General features: G+C 32.7%; 5 protein-coding genes across 5 annotated transcripts; 3 read left to right on the top strand and 2 right to left on the bottom strand.

Annotated features, from left to right (window-relative positions):
- The first annotated feature begins 8,060 nt into the window (after nucleotides 1-8,060).
- On the top strand, nucleotides 8,061-10,660 carry LOC111274378 (Protein kinase superfamily protein). Its single transcript, XM_022858993.2, has one exon. The coding sequence runs from the start codon at nucleotides 8,271-8,273 to the stop codon at nucleotides 10,437-10,439; it is 2,169 nt and encodes a 722-aa protein (XP_022714728.2). The 5' UTR covers nucleotides 8,061-8,270; the 3' UTR covers nucleotides 10,440-10,660.
- Nucleotides 10,661-12,475: 1,815 nt separating this feature from the next.
- LOC111274383 (early nodulin-like protein 19) lies at nucleotides 12,476-14,150 on the bottom strand. The gene is made up of 2 exons (XM_022858999.2): nucleotides 13,563-14,150; nucleotides 12,476-12,983 (listed from the first exon to the last, which is right to left on the bottom strand). The coding sequence occupies exons 1-2, from the start codon at nucleotides 13,726-13,728 to the stop codon at nucleotides 12,637-12,639; spliced, it is 513 nt and encodes a 170-aa protein (XP_022714734.2). The 5' UTR covers nucleotides 13,729-14,150; the 3' UTR covers nucleotides 12,476-12,636.
- A 1,229-nt stretch (nucleotides 14,151-15,379) lies between these two features.
- LOC111274382 (putative 12-oxophytodienoate reductase 11) lies at nucleotides 15,380-17,525 on the top strand. The gene is made up of 5 exons (XM_022858998.2): nucleotides 15,380-15,563; nucleotides 15,766-15,906; nucleotides 15,998-16,128; nucleotides 16,349-16,525; nucleotides 16,633-17,525. The coding sequence occupies exons 1-5, from the start codon at nucleotides 15,496-15,498 to the stop codon at nucleotides 17,229-17,231; spliced, it is 1,116 nt and encodes a 371-aa protein (XP_022714733.2). The 5' UTR covers nucleotides 15,380-15,495; the 3' UTR covers nucleotides 17,232-17,525.
- A 226-nt stretch (nucleotides 17,526-17,751) lies between these two features.
- On the bottom strand, nucleotides 17,752-20,642 carry LOC111274379 (Tetratricopeptide repeat (TPR)-like superfamily protein). Its single transcript, XM_022858994.2, has 2 exons — nucleotides 19,856-20,642; nucleotides 17,752-18,902 (listed from the first exon to the last, which is right to left on the bottom strand). Exons 1-2 carry the CDS (start codon nucleotides 20,455-20,457, stop codon nucleotides 17,846-17,848), a joined length of 1,659 nt encoding a protein of 552 aa, XP_022714729.2. The 5' UTR covers nucleotides 20,458-20,642; the 3' UTR covers nucleotides 17,752-17,845.
- Nucleotides 20,643-20,905: 263 nt separating this feature from the next.
- On the top strand, nucleotides 20,906-22,995 carry LOC111274384 (uncharacterized). The gene is made up of 2 exons (XM_022859000.2): nucleotides 20,906-21,226; nucleotides 22,714-22,995. The coding sequence occupies exons 1-2, from the start codon at nucleotides 21,043-21,045 to the stop codon at nucleotides 22,791-22,793; spliced, it is 264 nt and encodes an 87-aa protein (XP_022714735.1). The 5' UTR covers nucleotides 20,906-21,042; the 3' UTR covers nucleotides 22,794-22,995.
- The last annotated feature ends 870 nt before the right edge of the window (nucleotides 22,996-23,865 follow it).

Below are 23,865 nucleotides of genomic sequence, written 5' to 3'. Positions count from 1 at the left end.
AGGTGGATCCATCTTCATGAACTGGAAAATGGTACAGCTCCGATTTTCAGCTTGCCGCTTGTGCCAAGCCTCAACCATGCTTGCTATGGCCTTCTCAAAGGACTCTGCTGTGGTCGAAGTAACCTCAGGAGTGGTGTCAGAAGTATTTCCCGGCTTAGCCTTCCGGTTTGACATTTTCTGACTTACGGTAAAAAAAATTAACAATAAATCTTCATAAAACTCGATATAACAATAGATTCTCTAGTAAATTCCCATTCTAAGCAATTCATGACTTCATTTAATAAGTAATATTACCAGCTCTTTTTCATACAACATTACCCCCAAATTCCATAACCAAAACGGAAACAATGTCTAATGCAAACAGCAGACAAAACCATTTCCAGTAGCATGAACAGAAACCCATCCATGAAATTATATACTAATTAAAAACTACAAAATTGACATAAATCAAGGAAGTCACAATCCACGATACCAGTCGATCAACAACTCAACCTTCAGTATTTCCAGTTCAAAACAATAAACAACATGCCACTTATCCAGATTAAGCCCTAAAAAGTGTTTAACTCGCAACACAAACAACATAGCTTCCAAAATATACACAAATTAATTAAAACCTCAATGAATTGAATTTAAGAAAAAAAAAAAAAAAAAACGGAAAACCACCATGGAAACCCCATATAACATCGCATTGACATGATTAGAAACGTCATTTATGCCAGAAAAAAAAAATGAAAAAGAAAAGAAACGTCATAATCGAAATAGCTATAAAATCAAAGGATTTCATGCAAAACATCATAAACCCTTTTAAATCAGACCCTAACTAGAAAGAGCTAAAGGTGTAAAATATCTAAAACCCTTCCTCATAAAGTTCAAAGTTCAAACTGATCTTTTTACCCAACATACCCATATAAAACTAACATCTAAAAGAAGTTGGGTTGTAAAAGTTTATAACTGTCTCCTCCAAAAACTGCAAATTTTCCTACTCAAACCCTTGACCCTCTCTTTCACTCAGTTGGCAGTTGAGTGAGTCAGGGTTGTTCAGAGTCCTATTATTAGCGGATAGGCTTCGCATTACTTGGTTAAAATTAAAAAATAATAAACAAATAAACCAAATAGATTAATTTGGTTTAGGAGTTTAGATGGTTTAATTTGAAAACTTAAAAAAAAAAATGTTTGGTTTCAAAATGAAATTGAATTAAAATTTTGATTTGGTTTTCATTATTTTGAAACCAATCCAAATTAAAATTCAATGATATTTATATTTACATAAATTTTTTATAATTAATATTTTATTTAAAATATATAAAACTCTCTTTAATTTATTAATTCAGGTTTCATTTGAAAAAGAAAATCATATATTTAAAGTTTTTAATTCTAATTTAAATATATAACTACTTTCTTTATTTATAATTGGTTGTTTACCATCACAACCCATTAGTAAGAATTAATTAAATGAATGAGATTCATTATTTACAATACACTCTCTAATTAAAGTTTAGGGAATGAACTTTGTTTTTGTTTTCATATTTTAATTTACATTGTTAGAACGTCAAATTAAATTATTTTTATTTAGTTTGCGTTGATTTTTATTATAATTTGGATTATTTTAAAAACTTTAAAAATTAAAATATTTTGATTAGATGTTATTTTTTTTAATTAATCCAAATCAGTTGGTAATTACCCTTCTTCGCAGACGAGTGGGCAAACCCCTCGTAGAAAATAGGCCACATGGCATATATGTTTGATATTATTTTCACTAGAGGAAGACTTGTATTTGTTTTTTTAATAATCATTTTTAATTAAATTTTATTAAAAAAGAATCATTAAAGCCAATACATAAAAGAGTTTGCTATTCATAATTTCATGAGAGCATATCATTAAATCATTATAAAAAAAATCATTAAATACACGTAAGTACATATATATTGTAAGTTTGAGTGGCAAACATTGAATATAAAAGATACATGCCTGATTTTAGTTAAGTAGTCTTTAGAATGTTTAAATCAAGATAGATTTTTATTGTTGATGATGAGATAACGTACAAAACACCTGTAATTTATAAAACATCTATAATATTATTTACGTGAGTTTGGTAAGGTACGTTCAAAATCAATAGTAAAATATTAAAATTTTTATGTTAAATAGCCAGAGAAAAAAAAATCATTTACGCAAGATAGTCAGAGAAAATAAAGATTGGAATTTTCAAGATATATTGATTTATTCTATGTGTCATATTGTCATAAGGAATAATTTTTAAAATATTAAAACTGATGATAAGCATATCATAAAAAACGTTAAGTTGATATGTCCATAGATATATCCATTATTTTTTTTAAGTAATCCTTTTTTAATTTGTTTAATTTTCCAACAATAAAAAGCAACCTCACATTTATTTTAAAAGTATTGTAAATAATAGTAGCAATAATTAATCAAAGATATTTAATTTAATCTACTTTTTTTATTTAATTATATATTTTGGAAATATCTAGTTGTTGTTTATCTTAATATACACTAATATTTATTTTTTAAAATATTTATTTTTTGTAAATATTTTTGGAAAAATAAATATGTAAGAAAATTTAGTTTTTGTATATCTTAATTTATACTATTATTAATATAATCATATATTTATTAATTACAAAAATGAAATAAATTAAAAGTATTATTCATAAAATATATTATAAAACATGTTTGCAAGTATAAAAGATAATTAGATATTCATTTCATTAATTTTTAAAATTTATTTATTTATTTCATAACTTAACATACATTGAATTAATTTTTATTATTCATTACTTTTTTAAAAAATTTATTTAATTAATAATTTTATTTTTAAAAATATTTATATTTATTTTTAAAACAATTCCATAATTTCAATTCATGAAAAATAAACACTAAATAGATAAAATAAATATATATATAAATGGGTTAAGTTTCATAATTACAATTGGGTTTAGTATAGTTTAATTAATGCGAAACAATTAAGTTAGGCCTGAATGCATTGAGTGAGCCTCTTTTTTTTTTTCTTTTATTGTTTTTGGTTTTTTTTTTTTTCAATTTATTTTCTTCTTCTTCGTAAATATCTCATTTCTTGGTTTTATTTTCATTTTTCTTCCCCCTACCTCTGCTCTGACTCTGTCTCTCTAAATTTTCCAAACCCAAATTTCGACGTCAGACCATCATGTCTTCTGTCATCTCTCGCCGATTATCAGTATCAGAAAACCTTCAAAATTCACCTGAATCTTTCTTTTAACATCCTTTTTGTTTCTATAGAATTAGATTTTTACAAAACCCCTTGAAATTCATGAATCTAGCTTCAAACCCAAACCAAAAATTTCAAATCTAGGGCCGCTATTGTTGTCGTTGGCCGCCAAACGAACTTCACCATGACTTCCTTTATTCTCTTTCTTGATTTTCACTATTCGTAATCCTCAAAATCCCCAAAGAAAATCTTAAACTTAAACCCTATGGGAGAGAAAATCCTTTCTCACTCCTTTCTGTGCCATTTTTTTTTTGTCTTGTTTACTTGATTTTTGTCCATTTTTTCTATTTATTTACATTTTTGGCTAGTTTTTTTAAATCCTATTATTGTTTGTATTTTTTTGCTTATTCATTTATTATAATTTGATCCTATGTTTATGGCTAGTGAAAACACTGAAGCTTGTTCTTCGAACTAAAGTGAGCGTCTAGCATTACTTGAATTGGTAGGCTGACATGATAGAATTTTCAACACAGGTTTAAAATGAAAAAATTGTTTTCTTTTTTAAGAGATGATAAAGTGCTAGTTGGCAATTTAATTGGTATTTAATTATACTTATGTGGCAATGAATTAAGCTGAGGTGGCTGATGATTTGGTACTTAAATGAATAGTAAAATTTTTTTTTTGGTAAGAAATTGAGATTTGGGGACAATTTTAATATATAGGTATAGATATTGTTTTAATATATTTAAATATATTTAGATATAAAATGCTATTTTATTTTATGAAGATTTAAATTTTATATAGAAATTGATAAAAAAATATAATTTGATTTGAATATTTTTAATTTTGTTACTTTATAATCAAAAAATAATATGAATTTATTTACAACATTTAATATTTGATCCAAACATAATCTAAAAAAAATAAGTTTATATTGAATCGCACATTATGATTTTGGATTGATTTTTAATTTTTTTTAATTTTTTCTTCAATCCTCGAGAAGAGCTTTTTACAATCAATTTTTGCTTTGGGGCAAGCCAATGCCCCCTTCCAGCATCCCTCTAAATTCACCCTGAGTAAAAAAATATTACTTTGAACTAGCAAACTTAACTAATGTCATGTTTTTAAGGTTTATATTTGGTACATTAATAGTGTATAAACATTATATAATGTTATTAAACCACAAATTACAATATCATTAATGATAATTTTTTAAAAATTTAAAAATCCTAAAACATAATAAAAAATTTTCACTTCAATTTATTTTTACCAACTTCTCAACTTTTAAATTTGCTTATTAATGATGTGATAATTTATAGTTCACTTATAATGTATAAATTCTACATATCATCATTAACCAAAAATTAAAACATCATTAATGAATAAATTTAAAAAAATTAAAATTTTAAAATATAAATAATAAAAGTTGACTTGTTTTTAAATATTTCTCAATTTTTAAATTTATTTATTAGCGATGTGATAATATGTGATTAATTGATAATATATAAATTTTATACACATCAAAAGATTTTACTCCTATTTAAATTTAACTCAAATGATAAAAATGAAATAAGAAAAGCATAGAATAATGGAAATTTGAGATAAAAATATTAAATTTTAAGGCAAAACACTTCTGCATATCCAAAGAAACATTATCAAAGATAAAAATAATTTAAACCTTGACCATATTTGTATCTTACTAAAATTAAGGGCAAACTAATAAATTCCCTTGATGGCATGATCTTCGTACCTTGACAACAATTATCTCATAGCCTTGTTCTATGAAAGTGCAATTATGCATTGATTTCATTCAACCATTTTCAAGATATTTTCAAATTAAGATCTTCAAATCGTTTACAATATCCTTAAAAGAGCTATCTTAAAATATCAAAAAATATTTAAATAAAATCATATCATATATATATTCTAAGCCACTTGATTTAATGGTTAAAAAACTCTAAAAAAATTAAAAATTTTAATTTTGAACCAAAATCTCTCCATTTTCCTTAAAGATTATGTCCTCCTTCAGATAAAAAAATAATTTCATATGAATAGTGCTTCCTAAGGACACATGGCGACAAAAAAATGGAAATGAAGCCATAACACAGAGCCCACAACTTTTGAAGTAAAGAAAGTAAATTAAAAGATATCAATGGCGTAGGATTTGAGAGATGGAACAAAAAAAAAAAGCAAAAAAGAAAAGTATCCAAAGCCTCATTCTCAAACGTTTCATTTCCTTTTGTTTTCCTGTTTAAAATCCCACCCACCGCCCTCGCCCTAAGACCCCACAAGCACCATCCATGATTCACGTTCATTGTTTCACTCACAGCCTGCTAAGTGCTAAGCACAACAACCAAAAAAAACAAAGCAAAGTTGAATGTGTCGCAGACACCATTATCACAATAGCAACATCCCACCCATCCTTTCAGCAATTTTCTCCAATTTTTCCCTTTCCTTTTCTCCTCTTTTTTGAAAATTACAGCCATTTCCTTGTTAGGTGTGTAAAAGAGGATTTATTTATTTATTTATTTTAGGTATCAGCTAAGGAAAAAGATATAATATTGTACTACTAACTAAGAAGAAAAAACCAACAAAAACGACAACACAAATGTAATTGCATTACAACACGAGGGGTGGCTGCAAAATGGACCAAGCTCCATCAGTCTTTGTTCAAAATAGGGGATGGATGGACCCCTAATTAATAATGGATAATGCATGAACTTGGGATTGAGCCCTAGGTGATTTCTCCTTTGCCGCGGATACATGTTTACACAAACTCAATGTTATGACGATGAGTATTTGATTCAATAATAAATATATTATTTTCGAGTTGAGATTATTTTTTTTTATTTTTTTCAAATTAATTTCAAAATAAAATATAATAAATAAACATAAAAAAAAAACCCTTAATGCTTTGGCTCGAGAAAATAATCAGCTCAATCAAGTCATATGCAGTAATGTCTATAATCTTGTAATTTAATGGTATTGTTTTTTTTTTTTTTTAAATGGGATTCTGAAGTTAAAACCAATTATTAAAGAACACGGATCAAATAAAAAGATTTTTTCCAATAAAAATTAATTTCAATTGTCGTTTTCTTTTTTGTTTTTGTAAATATTATTATCTTTTAGTGAGCTGTGAGCCAACAAATGGATAAATTAAATTAAGATTCCTATATTTTGCAATAGCTAAAAGGAAAGAAGAAAATTGAGGAAAAAAAAAGGGTAAAAATAGAATAAATAATGCTGTAATAACAGAATCCCAAATTTAAAAGGTGAAATTAATCGAGTAAAGAGAAATGGGTAGCGAATATGATCAAGATCTCTCAGTGGCAAGACACAAGCATGGTCCATTAGAAGGAAATTAATGATTAACGAGCATCAAAGATGGCTTTTCATCACCTTTTTGAAAAACATAATCCAATCCAAAGCTCAAAGTCAATCCTTCCAAAAAATATAAATGCTTTTATCAACAAAATACAACAGTATTCTTGGGGAAAATTATGCTTATCTAATTAATCATGACCCTTGGTTATATATACATAAATGTATGTATATTCCTTTTGAGTTCAAACTATGGGTTGAATGGTTACATCTTGGTGAAAAGAAACAATGTATCCTTATTTACTAAGTATAATATAGGAATATGACATTTCAACAATATCTTGCTACTTTCATAACTAACGTTCTTTTTTCCTACTTCTAAAAGTCACACATGTAAACAGTATTCTTTGAGACGCTTATTGTGATCAAAATTACCTTGAAACAATACAATGAACTACAAATTTCCTACAAAAATCATCAAATGCTATTGAATCAAGTCTATTCAATCATAAACAATAAATAATGGAATTGCTCTATTTTTTTTATAATACGGTTCAACGTATTTTTAATTTTTTTTATATTTAAATATATTTTCGAGTATTTTAAAAATATATTATTTTATGTATATCCATGCATTCAGGATTTGGTTATCAAATTATATTGTTTAACAAAAAGAGGATGTTGAATATGTAGCATATATTTCCACTCATGCATATTTTCTCACTCCATCAAATTTAGTTAGGATTGAAGGATCATTAATTGGATAAATTAATTGGATAAGGATGTTGCAATGACCTTTCTATAATTAGGAATAAAATTTAGGAGTGAAAGAAACGATGTCGTATTTACTTAAAATAGCATAGAGATTATCTATAAAGAGTGTTAATTAATTCCAGTCAATTTTCAAAATTTCAATATTTCAATGATTATCAAAATAATAGAAACCTTTCAGTTTTACCAACAACTTGACAATAATCAAATTGTCTAATGATTTTTACAATCACAATGGTTAATTTAATCTATAATTTGTCCTCCATTAATATAATCTATAAATTATCATTAAAAACTTGAAAATTATTTCTTTGTATCTGGAGACTAAATTGCTTGAATCCAGCTCCAAGCCTCCAACATAATGCAATGGAACTTTTGAGTTTGAGATCAGACACAAACCGAACTGCTGGGAACCAGACATCGTAGGGAAGTTTGGGTTCACGTGGACACGGGCGAAATATGGCGCGTGAGGAAAACCATCTTTAAAAAACTTTACCTTAAATCATCATTGTAATCCGTATTCCCCCTATTTTCTTTATCTGTATTGTTTTCCTTTTTTTTTTTTTTCCCCCTTAGCCTTAGGGATGACTTTATCTGCATAAAACGTTCCCTTTAGTCAAACCCCAAAAGCTCCTTGGGACCCTCCTTACTCCTTTTCATAATCCTCTCATCTCCTAATCACTATTGGAAATTTAAAAAAAAAATCACATTAAAAATTTGTCAAAGTCATAAATAACCAAACACTGAACTTAAATTATCAGATTTTCCTCTCATCATCCATCTGTAAAGCAACCTCACATTGGATGCAGAGATCAATGAAACGAATATTTACAAAGAAAGAAAAAGAACCCCATTTCCTTATTTTCATTTCCAACTTTTTCTTCACTTCACCAAATCTAGTGACCAAACCAAGAAATTTTGAGATACCCAGAAGCTGAAACTACAAGAAAGAGGGTTCAAAAAAAAAAAAAAAACCATGCCTTCAAGGCCTTTACCTCCAGGTCCCAACCTACCAAGGCCAAGTTTCATCAACAAAACAAGAGTCATATTCTTGATCTTAACTATCTCATCTTCAGCTGTTATTCTCTTTACAATAATTTACTTTCTTTACCATCTTTGGAACTCTTTTTCAAACCGAGCTAGAACCATCCCTTTTGACTCTAGTGCCCCCCTTAAGCTCCAAAGATATTGTTACAAGGAGTTAAAGAATGCTACCAATGATTTCAATGATGCAAATATCATAGGCAAAGGTGGTTCAGGTACTGTCTTTCGTGGCATTGCCAGAGATGGCAAACTGTTTGCCATCAAAAGGCTTGATACTATTTCTTTGCAAACTGAGAGAGAGTTTCAAAATGAGTTGCAGATTCTTGGTGGGTTAAGATCACCTTTTTTGGTTACCCTTTTGGGGTATTGTGCTGAAAAAGGTAAGCGCTTACTTGTTTACGAGTATATGCCAAATAAAAGCTTGCAAGAATCACTTTTTGGAGATGGTCAGTTGAGCTTGAATTGGCAAAGAAGGTCTGATGTTATCCTTGATGTTGCTAAAGCTGTTGAATCTCTTCACTTTGGTTGTGATCCGCCAGTGATTCATGGAGATATTAAGCCTAGCAATGTGTTGCTTGATTCTGATTATAGAGCAAAGATTTCAGATTTTGGATTGTCAAGAATTAAGGTGGAGGGTGAATTTGGAGTGGATTTGTTTAGTCAAGATTTAGGGAGGAGTCAAGAGCTATGGAAGAGCCAAGAGTTATCTGGCAATTTAGGAGGAACTACTGGTGAGCAGACTCCAGCTATTGGGACTCCTGTGGAGAGTAACAACACTGAGGTAGACTTTGCACTTGCCTTACAAGCTTCTTCTTCTTCAAAAAATAGTAAAAAATGTTATAATGTCAGGGCTCTGAATTTAAATTCTATCAATTACAATGCTAACTTAGCTAGTGAGACAGATTGTAAGGCTGGGAATAATGGAAAAGGGAAGGAGGTTACTAGTGTGGATACTGGTGGGGATGATTGGAATGCTAAGTTTGTGCCTTATGATGATGAGTTCGGTAGTATTGATCATGATAAGGAGTTGAATTCTAGTGCTAATTTGGCTGCTGACGAAGCGGCAGGTATGAAACAATGGGGAAAGGATTGGTGGTGGAGGCAGGATGGGAGTGGTGAATTGTGTAGTAAGGATTATGTTATGGAGTGGATTGGGAGCCAGATATGTCCATCATCAAATCCTGATTGGGATGATGAGAAAAAGACCATTCCTGAGAAAATCCAGTTGGACAATTCAACTCGGTTGGATAAGTTAGAAGATGTTAATGAACGTCAAATACGAGGACTTGGCTTTGAATCTTTGGATAAGGGTTTTGAGAGGAAAGAACCAAAAGGAAGAAAAAATAGGAAAAGGAGAAATAGGAAGATGCAAGAATGGTGGAAAGAAGAGCATTTTGGTGAGATAAGCAAGAAGGATAGTAAGCTGAAGCAGCTTAAGACAAAGTGGAAGGAAGGATTTAAATTGCCGCATTTTGATTTGGGAAGGCGGTTTTATTTTCACGGGAGCAAGAAGTTTGGGGAACCCAATCAAGATGACTGTGATGCAAATGGAGAGTTCAGTTTTAGAAGGGGGTGGAGGAGAAAGAACAATAATTCCATTGGAAGTGACATGTGGAGTGGGGATCTTTTTAGTCGTGAGCTAAGCAGCACAACAAGCATGAGAGGGACTTTGTGTTATGTTGCACCAGAGTATGGTGGGTGTGGCTACATGATGGAGAAGGCTGATATTTACAGTTTAGGAGTTTTGATCCTTGTGATTGTATCCGGTAGAAGGCCATTGCATGTTCTTGCTTCACCTATGAGGCTTGAAAAGGCAAACTTAATAAGCTGGTGTAGGCAATTAGCTCAATCCGGAAACATATTAGAACTGGTAGATGAGAGATTGAAAGACGAGTATGATAAGGAGCATGCTAGCTTGTGCATTAATTTAGCACTTAGTTGCCTGCAGAAAATGCCTGAGTTGCGGCCAGATATTGGGGAGATTGTAAGGATTTTGAAAGGGGAGATGGATCTCCCATCAATCCCATTTGAGTTTTCTCCGTCTCCACCTTCTAAATTATACAGCAGATCAAGGAGAAAACAGAAGGCCAATGCAGAGTAGTTTTTACTAACCTTTCAGTTTTGCTTCTGCTTTTGCTGTCAAATTGAGGTTTTGGTAACTGGTGAGTGTAATGTAGGAGAGATAATTGGATGCTGTTACTTCAAAACGTAAATGGGGACTGAAGCTCTGTACTAGATGATTATGTTGTATCATGTATGTATATTATATGAATGATTTCCACTATCTTTTCTACTAACTTGATGCATATATTGATGCCTAAAGTGAAGATCTTTCTCTACCAAATGCATCTGGTAAGTTTTCGTGTTCGGTATTTCCCATATGCAGCTTTAGATCCCCAGATACCAAATCTGAAGTTGTAATTATAGCTTGATTTGGTAGGAGAATCGATTGGCCCGTTGGTCACATACATGAAAGAGAGGCCCCCAGTTATTAGTGGATACATGAACCCATTTCCTCAATCTTCAATGGTAATTAGTATATATGAGTTTTCCTGGAATACATAACCTGTTTCACTTCCTGTGGCATAGTTTGAAAACTGGAAGCATGGGGTCTTTCTGGAAGCTACTTAGTACTGTCCCTCCCTTCTCTGCTAGATTCTGCGGTTGGGTCATAGTTTTAAGACGAGCATTTCGGTGCAAGACCACTCTTTTTCACTAGATAACAAATATTTAACAGATTATATCCAGCTGGTGGCTCAAGAAAATGACAAGAATGGAAGATTCAAAACTCCACATTTAATGTTTTCCTATGAACGAGGTCTCACTATAATGAGGACAAAGGCAATGCCCTTGAGTTTTGGTGTTGAATATTTTGGTGCACTAATGGAAAGCTTCTGCTTCTGCAATACCATATTTAATTTGTATTGGTCCACCAGCTTTAAACAAATTTGACTTCAGATGTTTTTAATTCACCACTCATTCCTTGGAGGCAGAGATGATCGCTGCTTTTAATTTTTTGGTTTCTGTTTATTGGCAATTGATACCACATAAATCATATTCGTAATGAGGATCATGGCCTGGAGCTAATGACTAATTCATACCACAGTATTAGGACTTCATTCTCTTAGGCCAAAAAAACAAAAAAACCAGGGACCTCAAAGCTTTCATAGTTTCCATAGGTTCGACCATTCTGAAAGTTCATTAATGGTTTAACTTCGCAATGCCATCTTTTGATGAGTCGGACAGATGTACAATGGCCCCAATGTCGAGTAGGAATTAAGAGCTGTTTCTCGGCAGGTTCGAAATTGGATATAGATAACCCTAAAATGAAGTCAGTATTATCTATTCCAAAACCATATTTTCAGCAAACAACAAACATTTGCTGGATGTATGTCAATTATGTGTAGATTTGACAATTACTGCATTTGCATAATATAAAATATTAACAATTTATGTATTCGTATTATATTTTATGTAAAAATTGTATATCTTGATTTATATTGATTCGAAAAATATAAAATATATTTTTTGATTTATATTAAATTCATATATGATTTTTACTTAAATTTTAAACTATGTTATCTTTATATTTTTTTCATATGATTTTTTTGTCATATAACCATATCGTATTTAAATTGACAAGTCTACCAACGTCCACATAGAAAAAGTTTGGTTTAGGCAATTTATGCAACTGGTCAGTCATCTTTGCCTTGATGCAACTGTGTATAACAAACATCAATTCAGGCATACGTCAAAGGATCTAGCTCAAGGTAAATGCAAATCATTAGTTCACAAAGCCAATTATTTAAGTTTTTTATCATGATAATTGAGATATTAAAAAAACCTACCCTCTAAATTTTTACATGTCAAACTCATTGGTTGCTAAAAATCAGCACAAGGGGAGGGAAGGGGAGAGTGAAGAATCAAAAGAGTACCCAGTACTATATCTGGCCGTATCATACCATTCTATAGAGGAAACTTACCAATGGGTATGGCCAAAAAAACACTTCACATGAGTTAGTGCAAGCTATATTGATTAAAAATCTGGCCTTGCAGGCTTGCAGTTGCATCGAAGTTGGGATAAATAATAGTAATAAGAAGAAAAGAGACAGTCAGGCAGCCAAGAGAAGAGGCAAATTAGTGAGAATTCAAGTTGAGATCACTTACATCAATGAAACACCACCCAATTTGGCTACATAATTAAGAAAAACAATTGAAGAAACACGCAAAAGAAATGTTACATTTTAGAAATTCAAAAAATGCAGTTTACTAAGCTTGAACAACCAACTGAACTCCTGCTAGATCCACCCAGATCCAAACCAAATTGAAGCTAATGCCACAATCAAGGCCCTTAAACCTACCACACCCCTTGGCAAAACTATGGATGCAGCATCCGAGCTGTTTGATGTATGGTTGGCAACAGGTGAGGCAGTTGGTGAAGGCAGGGCCTGAACAAGGACAGAAACCTTCATGCCATTGAAGCACTGGCCATTGCCACAAATGAAGTAGTATCTCTTGGTTTCATTGAGAGGTATAAAATCTTTGCCACTGCTCCAGTTTCCTAATGCTCCTTCCGTTGTGCAGTTGTCATACCCAGTTTGGTTCACTTCAAACACATTGTATTGTGTCTTTTGATACCTAAAGGCTGCAAAGAACAGCAGAGTAAAGATCATACTTGAAACAAGAAGCTTCTGGCTATGCCAGTCTCAAAATACAAAGAGATCATGTCTAATGTCAAATGCCAGGAATATCATGAGAGATTTGCATTAGGAGATAAAGTGTCATGTGCCCCTCTGCACTTTGAATACTGCTAAGATCCTCATGGCAAAAGTCAAGACTAAAGCATATTAGCTACTACTTAAAATTTTGCTCATAATTATACTTCATCTATCTTTTATCGTCTAAAAGAAGCAAAAACTGTAAGCCAGGGTTTTGGACTTCAAAAGCTGAAGGCAAGTAAACTGGGTATTCAAACTAGATCCAATATTAACATTCACAAATAAGTAGGGGAAATTGAAGAGGCAGCACATTCAGGATAGATGAGTACATCTGTATTACTCCAAAACCACTGTTTTGCATTTCACAGTAGTTAGTACCCATGATTATTTAGTGGGGTTTTATTTAGAAAAACCCATCTTTCCCTTCTCTTATCTGAAAAACAATAAAATGGAAAACAAAGCTACAAATACAAAAGCAGAGAGTAAGAGAGAGAGAGAGAGCGTACAGATGAGGTCTCCCACATAGAAGGTGTGGTTGTTGGCCCAAAGAGTGTAGTTGATGCCAGGGTTCCAGCCTTTGTTAGCACCAACGATGTGGTCAGTGGCGGTGGCAGTGCCAAAGATGAGAACGAAGCACAGCAAGAGCAGCTGATTTGAGGTTGAGATCCACATTGTTGCTCAGTTAATTGGTGCTTAGCAGTTGGGTTTAGTTACCCTCTTTCCTTTTGATTTCTGTTTCTTTATTCTTGGGTACTGGAAAAGAAACAAGTGGTGCCGACAAAGATATCACAGAACCAGAAGCATACTTCTGTTTTTTTTTTACCACGCTTGACCGGACAACATTAGCTGGAGTCCCGGAGCGATGGAGTGGAGCTTAGTGCTGCTGCCTCGGGATTCCAAAAATAATTTTATGTGGCGTGGGTGGGTCCCTTTTCCGTTGGGTTTGAATCCAAATATGAACAATCATTCTCCATCATTTAATCCCCAGAAAATACTAATCCTTTTCCAATTTCCATTCATCTCTGCTTCCATTATTTATATCCTAGGTGTTAAAGTAAGCCAAATAAAAATGTTTGAACAGCATGTTTGTGGGCAGAGAAGATGGCAGAATGAATCTGAATTATATTTATATTAAAGGTGTAAAATGAACTTATTCAAAACTTTGGTTAACAAAATTTTTAAACTCAATTAAGTATGATTTGATAAAATAATTAATAATTTGAATTTTGAATCATTCAAATTCAAAATTATTTGAATTAAAATTTCAAAAATATGTTATAATAGTTATACTTCTATAAATTTTAAAAAATAGCATGATTAATATGAAAATCAAACTTTAAATCTAAAAAAATTTAAATTTCAAATAACTTTAAATAATTCTGATCTAATCCGAACGAATCAAAACCTGTCCATGTACTAACTCAACTTGTAGGTGGCTCCTGCCATTATGGACGTTCATTTGTGGGCCTGCAATTGCCGGCTATTAAGCCCATTAAGTGTTGGCTAGAAGGTGGGCATTTGACTTTCTGGTTTCCTTGTGTGAGGAGAGGAGGCGTTGAATGGCCTTGCCTCAATACGAGTTTCGCTGGCTTTAATTAAAACGGCAATAAAATTCATATATGATGAATTTCGACTTCCATTATTTGATATGGGTTAATTTTATTTTTGGAAATAGAAAGTTAGGCAGAATGGGTCTGGTTTTACTTTTAAAAAAAGTCAGAGCAAGTGGATAAAAATAATATATTAACATTTTATTTATATATTATATATTAATAAATTTTTTATTTAATTTACAATTATTAAATAATTAATTAACCAATTAAAACATAATTCAATAACAAAACCCATATGCATTAAAACTTAAATTTAAAATTTTAAAATTTTATGATTTCTTTGTTGTTAAGCCAAAATCTTATTTATAATTATATTTTTTAATTGATAAAGATAATGTCATAAATGGACATTTTGTGGTCCAGTTCAAAAATAAAATAATTTAATCATATGGTATGGTATGGTCAGCCAGCGGCAGCTGGCTGTTGTGGCGGCCACTAGGAATGCATATCTCATGAATTACGTTGGTCGTCACATTTACTGGATTAGATGGGCGAATAAGATTTGATTTTCTTTTTTAAAAAAGAGGTCATATTTTATAATCCCAATATCGATTAAATGAACATAACGATCTATTGAATCAGGTCAAGAGGGGCGTGCCAAACGAAATGAAGGTGAAACCCAGCAAATCAATGACATGACACATGAGAGTGCTCACGTACTCTCTCGCGTCATCGAAAGCCCATTCAAAAGCTATATATACCCCCATTCCCACGATTCCATTCTGCAAGTTTCCAAAACCAAAACCAAAGCCAAACTTCATTTACCAAAATCAAACTTCATTTATTTATTCTTACAATCAGAAACAAGTAAAACCCATTTACATAGATGGAAAATCTCACCGCTCAACCTTTTCTTACTCCCTACAAACTTGGCAAGTTCAATCTTTCTCATAGGTAATAAAACCCACTCTTTTCTTCATAATTTTTTTTCTCAGTTTTCAATATCCGAGGATAATTTTTGGAAATCCCCATTCCCAAATCAGCAAATTGTTGTTTATTTGAAAATCCCAGTTTGCATGTATACCTTTAATGTGCTTGTTCATTAGGAAAAGAGTAGTAATTGGCTGACTAAGTGCATCACTTTGTTCTCTTTCAGAGTTGTATTGGCACCATTGACTAGACAAAGATCATACAACAATGTTCCTCAACCTCATGCCATTCTATACTATTCCCAGAGAACTTCTAGAGGGGGTTTTATGATAACTGAGGCTACTGGAGTTTCTGACACAGCTCAAGGGTAATTTTTTAAACATGTTTTGCTTTTTAATTGAAAAGAGAATATATATCCATATAGTGCAAAAAAGTTGAAATTTTTTCTCAATGTGAAGGTATGCGGATACACCTGGTATCTGGACAAAAGAACAAGTGGAGGCCTGGAAACCCATTGTTGATGCTGTTCATGCCAAAGGTGGAATTATCTTCTGTCAGATTTGGCATGTTGGAAGGGTTTCGAATAAAGGTGAGTTCTTGTCTTCTATTGGGTGGTGACTGGAATTTCATTGGCATTTTGCTTACGTAGCTAATTTCAGTCTTTTTTTTTTTTTTTTAATTAAGGATCAAGATTTACAGTGTTTTATAATTTCTATTTCCAGATAGCATGGTCTATATGTGCTTTCTTCTGATATCCATGTGATGGCGTTGACCACATCTAATCTTTTATCATTTATAAATGTTTACAGATTTTCAGCCAAATGGACAAGCTCCAATCTCTTCTACTGATAAGCCATTGAAACCACAAATTCGGTCTAGTGGAGTAGATGTTGCAGAGTTCTCGCCTCCTAGGCGATTAAGGACAGATGAAATCCCTAAAATTGTCAATGATTTCAGAATTGCAGCCAGGAATGCTATAGAAGCTGGTAACTTCTTTTCTAGCTTGTGAACAAAAAATCTAGGATTATTACATTCTCTAAAATATAAATGTTTTTACTCTCTTTACATGCTAATTTTTCTTGCTGATTTATAGGTTTTGATGGAGTTGAGATTCATGGAGCTCATGGCTACCTGATAGACCAGTTTTTGAAAGATCAAGTGAATGATCGAACAGACCAATATGGCGGATCACTAGAAAACCGTTGCAGGTTTGCCTTAGAAATAGTTGAAGCTGTTGTGAACGAAATAGGAGCAGATAAAGTTGGAATAAGATTATCTCCCTATGCAGACTTCATGGAATCAGGGGACTCTAATCCAAAAGCATTAGGCCTCTACATGGTTGAGGCCTTGAACAAATATGGAATTCTCTACTGCCATATGGTGGAGCCAAGAATGAAAATGGGGGGAGAAGTACGTGAATGTCCTCACAGTCTTCTGCCTATGAAAAAGGCTTTTAATGGCACTTTCATTGCTGCCGGGGGTTATGGCAGAGATGATGGAAACAATGCTGTGGCTGAAAACCGCACGGATCTTGTTGCTTACGGTCGTTTGTTTTTGGCCAATCCAGATTTGCCAAAGAGATTTGAGCTTGGTGGTCCTCTTAATAAGTACAACAGGAATACTTTCTACACATCCGATCCAGTCATAGGTTACACTGATTATCCATTTCTTGAAGCCAATGGCAATGTTTAACTTTCACCAACAGGAGAATGGCTACATGTTTTTTACTTGTTATAACAATCATTATTTCTAGTTGGAAGCATTCTGCAATCAAGTCATTTTGAACAACCCAATCACCCTGGTTTTAATTGTTTGTTTCTCAAGTGCAAAAATGGTTATCATCCCTACTGTAATAGTGAGCAGACCAGTACAAATTATATGAGTGCCTATAGTTTCACGTGCTATCATGCTGTTCTTAGCTTCCAATGATGTAATTGCATACCTCTTTATTAACATCAATTCTGGAACTCTTTTCTTTAGGCTTCATCAAGATATGGTTGAGTTTCTAATGGATTAAAGATCTTATATCATCAATCGAAGAAATTGCCATCCCTGACCAGAACCACACAGCTAACCACTTTCAACCCCCCCTTTCTGCATCTGATGAATGGCAGCAGTACCCCTTTCAGAGACTCCACCTACTTAAAATACACCACCAGTAGCTTCTAATGTGCTAGGGAACAGACAATATCCCCAAATGGTAGAAATGCAATTGTCAACCTTCAATTTTCAAAAATAAAAAAGCAAAGAAATTTTCACCTTTGTACATTTAGACTTTAAAATAGAACCGTTTTCTGTTGCCTTCTTCATTTTTCATTGGCATTGACCTTTTTTTTTCGTCTTACTTTCTTTCCTTTCCATGCATTTAATTGCTTACTTTTCTTAATCTCTTTTGGACCCCTCTGTCTCTTACTGCCACTGTGTTGCTTTGGTTCCTCCAATATCTTCTTAAGCTTGGGATCGTCCAAAAATCCACAGGATCTCATCTCATCATAGTATTCCCTGGCTTCAACTAACCATCCGGATGATGCTAGCCCTTCCACTAATACTATGTAATGACTTGAATCAGGAAGAACTTCAAAATGCTTCATTTCTGCCCAAATCTTCAATGCATGCTCAGGTTGCTCCATTTTGAAAAACTTACCAAGAACAAAGATAAAGGTATCACCAGTAGGCCCTAAACTGGCAATCTTCATATGGTTAAGAACTTCCAATGTTCCTTCAAAACCAACACCATGAAGAAATGCATGGTAGGTTTCAATGGTTGGGCTAAGATTCTCTTCTTTCATGGTGGATAAAATATTTCTTGCCTCCTCAACCTTTTCTGCTTCACAAAGAGGATGTATCATTGAATTGTAAGTGGCTGAATCTGGCTGCAACCCAGCTTTTTTCATTTCCTTGAGGATGTTATAAGCTTCATTTAGGCAATTTTCATGAGTTAGAACATACACCAATGAATTGTATACCTCAATGCCTGGATTCCAACCTCTTTTTTTCATTTCATCATAGAGCCGCAGTGAGTCAAAGAGATTCCTAACTTTTGAGAAACACGAAATCATGTGAGTATAAGAAGTACCATTTGGTATAATGCAGTATTTTGACATTTCTCTCCAAACTCTCTTTGCTTCAAATACATCAACTAAAACATTACACCAACCATTGAGAATAATGTTAAAGCCATCAGCAGCCAACGGGAAGAGCTTCTTATTTACAAGCATTATCTCTTCAGCCTCTTCAATGTTGCCATATCTACATAGAGCTTTTAGGAGGGTTCTGAATGCTTCTTCGTCTGGAGTCATTCTGAACTTTTCCATGGTATGGAAAGTTTGAATAGCCGTGCATGGATCACTTGCGGCTGCATATCTAATTGACACCAAATGAAAGGAAAAAGAAACAAACAGATTTAAGAACAAAAAATCATAGAATGATATACCTTACATGAATAGTCATGAAATAAAGTTATGGAAAATAAAATGGTAAGTCCTGTGGAAAACCTATGAAGCTTTGAGCCCCTTCTTTGGAAATCTACCTACTGAATGTTTAAAAATAATGCAAATGAAAGCTGAAAAGTAGAAAAATAAATAAATAAATAAAGCAAGGAACTCATTCCACCAACAGAGCATATCAATACTGACTAGTTTAATAGGCCAAATACAGCGAATTCAACGAGAAATTACCAATTTTCTAAGTGGTTAAGAAACAAAAACTCAAAAGGAGAAAAATGTGCAAATTATAAATTTGTGAAACTATAACAGAATCAATCAATTTCAATCAGATTCAAAACATGTATCAGAGTCAAAAAACATCTTATTTGAACTTAGTTATCAATGCAACCACTACTAAATCAACAGAAATTAATAAAGGAGAACACAGCCAAAAAGCGAAGAAAGGGGTTGGGAAGAGGGAATGAATACAACAAAATATATCACAAGGCACTTAGTCATCACTGACATCAAGCTTCAAATATAATTATTGATTTATTGACCTGCAAAGAGCACATTTTGTAGGAAGCAACATGGAGTTACAGAGACATTTATAATAAATGCAGTACAATCACTCTTATGCTTATTAACAACGTTATAATTAAGTTTGTAACTTAATTCACATTCATAAAGATCCTAATTGTGCCGTTGTAATTTCTACTTGTACATGTAATTTCATAAAAAAAAAAAAAAAATTAATTGTATCCAAAAATCAGCGATCACATGAATACCTGCAGTACATGCCATGGTGTACAACCACTTACATGCTAAACAAACATAGCCACCAAACCAAAGTTTAAAACAATCAAAAGAGAATCTCAAGTGGAGGCTGACCTATCAATTATAATAAACATTGCCCGTCTTGTATCCATCGAAAAACGATATAAGTCACGAATCAAACACCAAGCCATGTTAAACTTCCTATGATTTCCCAACACCCAGACCATCAACTCATAACTATTTTCACCACTACTTCCCCATTTCTCACCCCATTTAAAAGCCAAAAACGCCAGCCTCCACTCTTCCCTCATTTTCCAAATCACTGAGCACACCAAACCTTGAGTTGCCTTGATACCAGATTCATCAAGAGAAGCCATGGCCTCAGCTTCAGAGCTAAAATGGGCGACCCGTTTGAGCAAATGGAGGAGAGCTGGTTCCTGTGGGTCAGGGTCATGGATTGGTGGTGGACTGAACTCAAATGGGTAGTTGAGAGTTTGGGCTGAAAGGGATTGGAGAGTGGAGAAATGTGAGGTAAAAAGTGGAGTTTGAGAGGATATGAAGAATGTTTGATGAAATGCCAAAGAAAGAAAATGTCGTTGTTGGATTGAGGAAGAAGCCAAAGATGAGGGAATGGTCTCAGGGTGTTGAAGAAGAAATGGGAATAGGATCTGAGAGTGCATTCTTTGGAGCCTTCTTGCTAGAGAAAGGAGAGCCATCAGCTACACAGAGTGCAGCAACTAGTAAAGAGAGCGGAAATTTGAACCTATGAGTATTTACACGGCATGGAGTGTAACCATGAGATTGGACAGTTATATAAATGATTATGTAACTTAAGTTTTTTTATATATAATAGTCCTTTAAGTAGCAAAATGTGTCTATAAAACTAAAAAATAATAAATAATATATAGATATTTTTCAAGTTAGGCTCTATTCCATTTATTTTAATTTTCTCCATTATTTTTTAATATAATTTTAATAATCATTCATAAATACATTTTTACAGTTCACATAAAATTGATATTAATGAATGTATTAAAAAATTTAAAAAAAAATGATGGTCAACTTAACCCATATTTTTCATTTTAGAACTTTAATAACAAACAAAATCCAGCTTGTCCAGCATAAGGTCACACTTGGCTGAGATATCCTAACCTAACAACCAAACACTCCTCCGAGAGAATTACTGAAGCGGCGAAGCCTTAAAAACCTCCAAAGAGCAGCGAAGCAGAGAGCAGAAGACAGCTAGAGTTAGCTTGCTTTGGTTTCTCTCTAATTAATCAATCGGTGGGTTTAGGGGCAAAATGGGAAACGAAGCAAAAAACACCAACAACACAACCGGTAGCAGCAGCAGCAGCGTAGGAGGAGGCGGAGGATTCAGGGCGAGAATGGAGCACTACATGTACAGCGGTGACAAGAAGCACGTGATGGCTGGCATCGCCATCATCGCCATCATTTTTGGTGCCCCTTGGTTTCTCACTAACCGAGGTTCGTTTTCCTTTTCAGCTTTGTATTTACTTTCCTGAGGGTTTTAGGGTTTTGGGTTTGAATGAATCTTTGGATTTGTCTTCTATACTTTATTGCCACTTTGATAAATTTTTATTATGCATGCAGATATAATGAACAAAAGCAAAGCTAGAGATTGTAATAGCATCATTAACGTTAGTGATTTTCTGGTTAAGTAAAATAAAATGGCTTTGTCCCCCCTTTGTTTATTGAGTCAAAAGAGTAGTTAGCAATTGAGAACAGGAAATTTTCTTGGAGGGCAAAATTTCCTGCGTGATTTGAGTAAATGAGTCTGAGTTTTTTTATGGGAATGATTCTAAAATTTCACTAATGCTAAAAAAATTGTTAAGGAATCAGTCAAATTGGTGCAATAGGAGCATGGCATTTGTTTGAAGTTGCTTATTGGAGTTTTATATTTATCAACAACTGGTGTTGAAAGAAAAGGGTAAAGGAAAAGAAGAAGAATGAAAGAAGAGAGAGTGATTGAATGAAATTTAAGGTTGTTGAGAAGCTATATTGAAGCTAAATTCTGACATATTTGTTTTTCACTCGTCTCTGTTAGCAGCAGAGGCTACTTGTTCCTTTAAGAAGTGATCAGCTGATTGGAGATTGATTTCCTTCAATCTGTCACATTTTTACGATTCTGATGTTTCTTTTACAGGTTTAAAATTCATTGTTTTTATCTAAATATAAAAATAATGTGCTAGTTTATGTTGGCATGGGTCACGAAACTCATTTCAAAATAGCAGTAGTCTTGTCCTGGCAATGAATGCTGGTTTATGTGTATATATTACTTTTCTAGAAAGTTGACCTAATAAGGAAGTTGAGAGATTTAGCAGGACAGTGAAGGAAAAACCCCATCTTAGCAGACCTTAAAAATGCTTTTCTCAGTTGGCATTAGCAAGGGTATTCCTCTTTGTCAATTCTTCTTCATTCTGTAGAAGTTAGAACTCACAGTTTTGATGTTGAGTTCACTACGAGAATTGTGAGGTTAAGTATTTTTTGAAGGGAAGAGGGGGGGGGGGGGGAACTTTTACTTTGCCATGACAGTGGGGGAACTTTTACTTTGCCATGACAGTGGAGGAACTTGACTTCTTTCTTTTCTCTTGAAAGGATTATTTTATTTTTGGCTCTGCTTACAGGAAATCCCTATTTCTTTGGAAATAGTTTTCACTTTTATAGAGAAACCCCTTCTTGGTATGCATTTTGTGGTAAACCTCCTGGTTTTGCTTTTGTATGCATTTTGGAGTCAGTATGAAATGTTTTTGACGCTGTAAGTGGGTAACTGGAGGAAAGTTATTCCAGGATAACATATTTATTCAACTTTCAAGATGTCTTGTTGCATTCTTAGTGTTTGCTTCAATAGCTGCTTGTGCATACTCGTGGGTGCTTGTTTCATTTCCTTATAAATCTTTTGTTGGTATGATGGTCACTTAAAATTAATCCAACGAACGCCTGATTCCTTGTAGGAACAAAGCATCAGTCACACCAAGATTACTTGGAAAAAGCTGACAAAGCAAGGAGTCAACGACTTTCTTCTTCTAAATAATAGTTGAGTTCTTTGATCAAGTTAAAGTGTTTCCTTCAGTAACTTATTGATAATCAGCATGGAAGCTCTTGCTGCCTTGTATTCTTTGATCATCTTATTGATAAATCAACATTTTTGCCTCTGGTGTTTGTTTGACCAAATTATCTTTTCTAGGAATAAATTTTCAATCAAACTTAAGATTGATGTAGTTTTTTATTATTAAGTATTGTTTTCTTTTGTTTTTAATTTTTTAAACCTCTCTTGTGGATGTTTATTAGATGTAATCGAATCGATCATAAATGAATTTTGTTATGTTCATAATCTATTCGTTTAATTAATAAATTTTTAAATATTGTATATAATCATTCGATAAATTTAATAAACAAATAGAAATCAAATTTGTACACTTGTTGTTCTTAGAACATTTTATATCTTTAAATTTAAAGACGAAAACGAACTAAAGATGAACAAATTGAATTAAAATAAAATAAAATCTTGAAAGACTTCAAATCCATATTTTTATCCTTACATATATAGAGATGCTACGTAGAAGCCCTCTGCCTCAACCTATACATTCCAAGGCATGGATGTATTTGCGTTACCGGAATATATATTTATAAAACTTTAAAAAAATATAGAACGATAGCCTGAGCTGTGGACGCCTCTAGTTGGCAAGTGAAGAATCGTTTTAGCACGACAGGAGTAAGCCATTGGAACGACTTTGACCAAGTTTTTCTGTTATCACTTATTTTAGTCAAAGATACAAGAAATCTACAGGTTTCCCTTAATTTGTACGAACGTCATAACCCAGCCAAACCAGTTCTAACACCGGATCCAATCATGTTCAATTCTATCATTATTTTCTCTCTTTTAAAAGTGTAAATGATATATTAATACTCATAAATTATTCGAATTTGATTTAAATAAAATTTAAATTTGACTCGATTATTATCGAATCAAGTTCGAATAATTTAATTTATCGATTAAACTGAATTCAAACATTCTTATATCTAACTTGTGTTACTTATACGTTTAATCAAATTTTTTATATTTAATATATTTTAATTATTTTAATTGATAAAATATTTTAAAT

This window comes from Durio zibethinus, chromosome 26 (genome assembly GCF_047325235.1).
Source record: "Durio zibethinus cultivar Kanyao isolate XHJ-2024 chromosome 26, ASM4732523v1, whole genome shotgun sequence".
Lineage (NCBI taxonomy): Eukaryota > Viridiplantae > Streptophyta > Magnoliopsida > Malvales > Malvaceae > Durio > Durio zibethinus.
This window is presented reverse-complemented; position numbering and strand designations above follow the sequence as displayed.